Raw genomic sequence first — 7,144 nt, forward strand, 5'->3', positions numbered from 1 at the left:
CGTCACCGATGGAGGGGAGTTGGAGTCTTGATTCGGGTGTGAGGCCTGGTGGGATTACATGTGCATGTCAGTTGGGGATTATTAGCCTCCACTGGGATTGAGTTCGAGCAAAGTCGTGGAATTTTCATCTGTCGTCGCTTATACCTGCTGGCAGGTCACAAGACAGCAGGATATCTTTGTCGCTCACATGCGTGTATGTGTATATATGCCTAATCAAAAGCGGGTATGTTTGCGTCCAGCACATGCACGGTGAGTCGGTTGAATGGAAAATGCAATGTAAACTCTTCTGAACAACCTGTTTGAGCTTGGCCTCTGACTTTTGTAGAGCCAACTCCATTGCAGGGCTACAGCCCCGTGGTAGTGTTACTCTGTTGGCCGGTCCTTGACACGTACGGGGTGAGGGCCTGTTGATGTGTGCAATACTATGAAGTGTGACAGCAAAGCTACTTTAGTACTAAATTGTCAACTTGACTAACGAAAGAAAGATGCAAGGAACAAAAGGTGTAGAACACGCCGCAACCCGCAGGGCGATGTAACAGTTCAGGATTTCTTCAGATTTGGCAATCCAATTCCAAACAGATGATGCTGCCCAACAGAGGTTTCAGTCACCGCCAAAAAAGTACCAACCATTTCACAGCAAGCGCCTTCAGCACCGCGAAACAACCGTCCGGCACAAGTACTAAAGATCTGCTAAACAAGCAATCCAGCACCAAAACAACAACAAACACACCACCCTATAGCCTAACGGGTGAGTAGAGTGTGTGATTCGTCAACTTTCGACAGCCCCCCTCGCTACTCATGTGGGGGGCTGAACCCAAAAAACTCTCGTAACACGAGCGAAAAGCCACTGCCTGAAGCGCGCCCTTCACTTACACGTCTTGCTGAAGCCTCCTTTCCAGGATCCGCGCATCATAGCACAGGATAGCATCGAGCAGCCTCGTGTGGCTGATCACCTGCACTCCCGATTTCGCGTACTCGATGCTCTCCTGAATCTCCTTGCCAAGGATAAGATCGAAATCCGAAGTGATCTTCCTTGGAGGGCCGCTGTCGTAGATGAAGTACACTTCCGCTGGACTTTTATTCAGATTCTCGTGCAACCGGTCTGGGCTGATTCCCTCCAGTACATGCCCTCCACCAGCTGCTACGAGTCTTCGGATGGTTTCTCTGTCTTCAGGGTCTATGTAGGCGCTGAGGCAGAAATGCAGTCCCGAGAACAGTTTTGGTGCCTGCAAACATCATGTTCTCATCATTTGGCTGTAGAAAGGCATCAAAATGTTGCTTTTATTACATATAATAACTGAAATGCATTCATAAGATCCATGACTATTGAAATGCATTCCAAAACATCGCATTCAGGGAAATGACACTTCAAAAGAGAATTTGTAAAACAACACTGCAAAAGATGTCTCCAGCTTCCTCGATTTCTCAAATGCTCCCTCTGTACTCTATGTATAATTTCTTCTACCTTAATTAATACTAGAAAGCAGCGCTGCTGTTTTCATAAAACAAAACATATGAAAATCTGTTTAGCACCCCACCTTATAAAAGAAAAGCTCTTGGAATATACTGACCATGGAACACCTAAATTTCTCTAAAGATGCACTTAAAGCCTTTGACATCAAACAGCCTCTGTATGAACACTTAAGTACATATTTATACTAGATTTTTGAAAAAAAATGTAAACCAGTTCCCAAACCTTTTGACAAAAAGATTGTAAACCAATCCCCTGAACTGATGCATAAGGCAAACTGCGATCAGTTTTCACTACATATGTTTTTCTCTGTATTGAATTCATAGATAATATATTATTGCCAGACATGTTTACATACCCGTTCAGCAGCTCTAGCTCTTCCTTTTGTTGGTCCATAACCTGATGTGCACGAGCCATCACAGAAATTCATCTCGTAAGAAATTTCCGGGCCTGGGATCGGCTTTTCCAAGCAAGTTTTTAGATCTGGAATCGGTTCCACCATGCAATCCACAATCCCTAACACATGAATATGACGTGAACTACTTCAGTGCAAGGAGAAATGATGTTCTCTGCCGAGCTATGATAAGTTTTAGATCGCCACGGATAAATGGAAGTGCAAATAGACCAGCAACTTATTACATTAAGCAGTATGTAGCATGAGTTTGGAGGTAGTACAATAATCATCAACAATACAAAACAAGGGAGATGTAAGATGGATTAATACTAACATCCGGCTGTGACAACCCATTTCCCAGAGAGTATCGCCATCAGGACCTCATATGATCTGCCACATGCATCACCAGCGTTTCTGCCCACAATTACATGGGTCACAGTTTTGTCCCATTCCTCAGCCAAGGTTGAACTGGTTAAGGATGCAAATTCCTTCAAGGAATCCTGCATGACAAACATAAACAATTTTATCATAGCTTGGTATGGAACAGAACTTATTTCAAAAACCAGCAGATTATATAAATTAAATATTGACCATAAATTAAAATTGCTGCATTACTTGTCCACACACATGTTTGCTAGTATTGTTTAGATATATCCAAATGCTCTTAAAGGAGAGTATTGTTCAGATACATCCAAAAGCTCTACATGAGTATTGTTCAGATATATCCAAATGCTCTAAAAGGACAGTATTGTTTGCAAGTATAGTCTAATGCTACCTTTTCTGATGCACTTAAAGATATACCGAGCAAAACCCATTGATCCACAGGGGTGCTAGACTGATTTACTAGCTTTTCTTCTCTCCGGTGATTAGCAGAAATTCTTCCTCTGTCCGAACATTGGCTGTAATGATGAAATACAGTGCAAATTATAGAAGAATATTAATCAATAGTGATTGAACATCTGATCAGTAACTTCCGCCACGCATACCCCTGAGGCAAGGAAGAACTCGAGGTGTTCAGCTGATCTACTTGCAGATCTTCCCTTCTATCAAGGACAGATGTTCCTCCTTTAACTAAATATTGGCTGGAACAACAAAATACAACAAATCAACTACAAAATGAAAGATTGATGATTAATCAGACGAATGGAACCATCTCCAAGGCGGGTGAAGAAAGAATGCATACCCAGGCACTTGTCCAGGCAAAGAAGAACTTGATGTGGCGAGTGGACTAATGTGTTCATTTTCCATTTGGCAATCGCCAGAAATTTCTTTAGCTGGACATTGGCTGGAATGACTAGATACAACACTGAATAATAAAATGAAGGATTAATCAAGTAACATGAAGGTTGAAGAAAGATCACATACTTCTGAAGGACAGAGGAAGTAATGTCAGTTTCAATTATTGGTGAGCTCATCTCATCGCCCGGTAATGGATTAATGTGTTCATCTTCCATTTGGCAATCGACCGAAATTTCTTTAGCTGGACATTGGCTGGAATGACTAGATACAACACTGAATTATAAAATGAAGGATTAATGAAGTAGGATGAAGGTTGAAGAAAGATCACATACTTCTGAAGGACAGGGGAAGTAATGTCAGTTTCAATTATTGGTGAACTCATCTCATCGCCCGGTAATGGATTAATGTGTTCCTCTTCCATTTGGCAATCGACCGAAATTTCTTTAGTTGGACATTGGCTGGAATGACTAGATAAAATACCGAGTTATAAAATGAAGGATTAATCAAGTAACAAGAAGGTTGAAGAAAGGTCGCATACTCCTGAAGGACAGCGGAATTAATGTCGCTTTCAATTACTGGTGAGCTCATCTCATCGCACGGTAATGGATTAATGTGTTCATCTTCCATTTGGTAATCGACCGAAATTTCTTTAGCTGGACATTGGCTGGAATGACTAGATACAACACTGAATTATAATATGAAGGATTAATCAAGTTACATGAAGGTTGAAGAAAGATCACATACTTTTGAAGGACGGGGGAAAGAGTGTCACTCTCCATTGTTGGTGAGCTCATCTCATCAGGTGGTGCATGCTTGGGGCACCAAACACGGTGATTCTCCTTCAAAATCAAAACTAGACATGTCAGAGCATCAGTGTTTATAAATGGATCAAGGACAAGCTATACTCAAAAGCTTACAGGATCCCAGCGGCATTCTGGTATCATCATTGCACATGGGACATGATAACTTTTTCTGCAGGAGTTGTCATAACAACCAAGCGCTGCTCCCCGGAGTTTGCATCTTCTGCATCTCAATCTTTTAGAACGATTGATTTCACTCTCCACATTCTTAAAAGTATCACCATTGGATTCCACTTTTGGGGCCCTTCAGAAACATGGGTAAAGAATTGAAAGGATGGATGAACACTGCATATGATGATTCTAAATAAATTAAATATGAAGGGTTAACCATGCTGTATAAAGAAACTTACCAAACCATGCATTTCTCGTGGACATAGATGGCGTTGGTAGGGTTGCCCTCGTCACTGGGCACAATCCTTCTATTGCGATACAGTACCATCGGACCATGGAACTGACATAGGAAAAGTGAACATTTTTAGTGCCAGTACAAATAAGAAGACTTCAACAGGCATTTTTTACTGATATGTGTAAACGATATGCAGCATATTACCGGCTCACTGGTTCTAAATGAATGGCAGAAAACACATTCATCTTCAAATACGCCGATTGGTGTCTGATCTCTCCCCAACTTAGTAGCACCTTTGTTGTCTTCCAGCTTTGCATGTTTCCCAGGACCCTTACCTTTTCTGCGGGAATGCTGGTGCTGCCCAGTGTTACTTGTATTAACACCTGGTGATGCACCTTCGGTTGCATCAACAACAAATTTCCTCTTTGTGCCTTTCGTGGGGGATGCACTTTCATTCTGTAACAAAAAGTAATCCAGTTAGAATGTTGAATACACGATGTATGTAATTCATCAAGGAGTAAACAGTTGATTCTATTATACGGTTGCTATTCCAGCACTTTTATATATGCTATAGCGTAAGAATGTACCAATTACTAGCATTAAACTGTGCTCTAGCCCTATGCATAAGTAATACACGAATCCGTCAGGATTGGAGCAAAGAATTACATCAAAAAATGAACATATTTGTTTCAAAGAAGAAAGGAATGCACCAAGTACCCCAACATGTGGTGGAACCTCAAGATTATCAGAGCCAGCTTCCATTCCTACGTCGACCAACATATCGGTACGAGCAGCAGACTTGGAACCTACAAGCATCAAAGTGGTGAGCAGAATGAAGCTGAAAACAACTACTGAACACGGCTTGTTTTATCATAATTTCAAGCAAATGTCTGTCCAGATGAACTGCATGATGGCATAATAATACTTTTGAAAACGATAGTTCAACCATGGCCCAACACAATGCAGCATGGATCTAGAGATTTGCGGTCGATTTGGTGAGCCGCGTTGGAGTTGCCGCAAGTCTTTGACGCATCAAATCGCTCTAGGGTGTGAATTTTGATAAAAGAAAATGTACATTATGTAAAACAAAAGATTGAGAAGAGCTTATCACCATGTGCGCATCCTAAGAATTGGGGAAAAAATAGTCGGTAGGTCACACCGAACTATTGAGCCACTTGAAAAACAGAATCCACACTTGGCGCTGCGGCGGCGACTCGTGCGGTAAGGGTTTGGAGGAACTGACAGAAAGAAAAAAGACGCAGGCCCGTTTGATCGGAGCAAGGCAGGCGAGCCCGAAGGCGCGCGCCGCGTCGTTTGCCGGCCGGGAGCAAGAGACGGACAGTTCGCCGTACGGAAGCGAGAGGCAGAGTGAATGGGGGCGAGCGAACCTCCGGACTGCGCAGATGACGGCCGCGCGGCGCCGAATCCCGGGGCCGGTGACGGCCTCTCGCTCCCCGAGGCTGTTCCGCCCGCACTCCCCGTCGGCCGGCCGAATCCCGGCGGAGGCGACGACGCTATCTCCCTCCACACGACTGCTCCGCTCCCGCTCCCCATCGATATCGGCACGCACACCCGGCGGCCGGCGGCTATTTGGACGACAATCTCAGTTGCAGTCTAATGTGGCGACGGGTGGCGCTGGAGAGTGGGCTGGAGGAGCGAGGCGCGGATTTGACAAGGAGCAGGCAGGCGCGCGGCATGGCAGGGGGCGTGGCCGCTGGCGAGCGTTCGCACTACTTGAATGGACGAGGTCAGAAAAAGGAGACTTTTTTGCGTGGCCGGGCGGCTTCTCTGTTCTCTCTCTCGCCTCGTCTTCCTCGCTCGCTCCTGACTGGCTGACTGACTGACTGCGCCCCACCCCGGCCTACTGCCCCTCTATATCCCTAGCCTTTTTCTGAGACGTTGCAAAGAAACGGCGCAGCATGTACTATAATTCGTACAGTGCTCGCCGCCTCGCCCCGTTCCGGCCGAGCACGGCGACCCGGCGGCCTGTCTAGCACGCACGCTGCGGCCCGACTAGTCCTGGCCATGGGCAGCCCGGCCCAAACGGCCCGGCCCGAAAAAGCCCGACCTGGCTCGGCCCAATGTCGCTTCCGGGCCAGGTTCGGGCCTAGATTTTGAGCCCGAAAGCCGGGCCGGGCCAGGTCCGGGCCCATCGTTTTCGTGTTTTTCTGAAGGACGGGCCAGGCCGGCCCGAAGCCCGACGGGCTTTTACGTGTTTGGGCCGGGCTCAGGCCCAGAAAACAGGGCCGACGGCGGGGCCGGGTTTGGGCCTGGGTTTTTTTGTGTCGCGCTTGGCTAGGCCCGGCCCGGCCCGAGGTATGGCCAGATATAGGCCCGACTGATGTCGTCGTAGCTCCGTTCACGCGTACAGAAAATGACTTCCCGAACCATGTCGCAAGATTCAAACGGAAATGGTCGTGCTAGCAAAACTCGGTCACGTGGAATGAGGGTGGACGGGGTGGCTACACAGGCCATGTTTGACGGTTTGGATACTCTAATCTAACGTACTGCTCAGGACTTTGTGTCACTGATATGTGGGTCCGTTAGATGGCTGACCCACATGTCAAGAACACGAAGTTACTATGGAGTGTGTTGGAGAACCTGCGCCTCATGTTTGGCTTCCTATTAATTTTCTTGCAAAATTTGGAAGGGGGATTAATTGGTATAGCTGGCAAATATAGGGAAGATGCACAAGAAGATCCAGCCAAGATCATTAATAATAATAATAATAATTAATTGAAGTTATAGATGGTTGCATCGATTATCAAATATTTTCCCTGGAAAGCAAATCTTTCTTTTCCCGGGGTATGCGATAGAGGAATTCCTTGGGACAT

General features: G+C 45.6%; 1 protein-coding gene across 8 annotated transcripts; it reads right to left on the reverse strand.

Annotated features, from left to right (window-relative positions):
- Positions 1-504: 504 nt before the first annotated feature.
- On the reverse strand, positions 505-6,125 carry LOC125521885 (BRCA1-associated RING domain protein 1-like). 8 transcript variants are annotated; one of them, XM_048686967.1, is made up of 15 exons: positions 5,699-6,124; positions 5,028-5,116; positions 4,515-4,766; positions 4,315-4,415; positions 4,022-4,208; positions 3,849-3,943; positions 3,643-3,777; positions 3,437-3,571; positions 3,231-3,365; positions 3,049-3,150; positions 2,852-2,947; positions 2,641-2,764; positions 2,200-2,365; positions 1,830-1,987; positions 505-1,226 (listed from the first exon to the last, which is right to left on the reverse strand). In XM_048686967.1, the coding sequence occupies exons 1-15, from the start codon at positions 5,862-5,864 to the stop codon at positions 870-872; spliced, it is 2,298 nt and encodes a 765-aa protein (XP_048542924.1). In that variant the 5' UTR covers positions 5,865-6,124; the 3' UTR covers positions 505-869. The 8 variants fall into 8 exon arrangements, with proteins under 8 accessions (XP_048542924.1, XP_048542921.1, XP_048542913.1 ...); XM_048686964.1 differs by having other exon boundaries at positions 3,049-3,159; positions 3,643-3,768; positions 5,699-6,123; XM_048686956.1 differs by having other exon boundaries at positions 3,049-3,159; positions 3,437-3,562; positions 5,699-6,123.
- Between the last annotated feature and the right edge of the window lie 1,019 nt (positions 6,126-7,144).

This window comes from Triticum urartu, chromosome 1 (assembly GCF_003073215.2).
Source record: "Triticum urartu cultivar G1812 chromosome 1, Tu2.1, whole genome shotgun sequence".
Classification (NCBI taxonomy): Eukaryota; Viridiplantae; Streptophyta; class Magnoliopsida; order Poales; family Poaceae; genus Triticum; species Triticum urartu.

Coding starts and splice junctions, on each gene's coding strand:
- LOC125521885 (XM_048686949.1), bottom strand. CDS start 5,864: ATGGGGAGCGGGAGCGGAGCAGTCGTGTGGAGGGAGATAGCGTCGTCG. Junction 4,209..4,314: donor CACGAGAAATGCATGGTTTG/GTAAGTTTCTTT, acceptor ATGTTTCTGAAG/GGCCCCAAAAGTGGAATCCA. Junction 3,160..3,230: donor ACTTCCTCTGTCCTTCAGAA/GTATGTGATCTT, acceptor TGTTGTATCTAG/TCATTCCAGCCAATGTCCAG.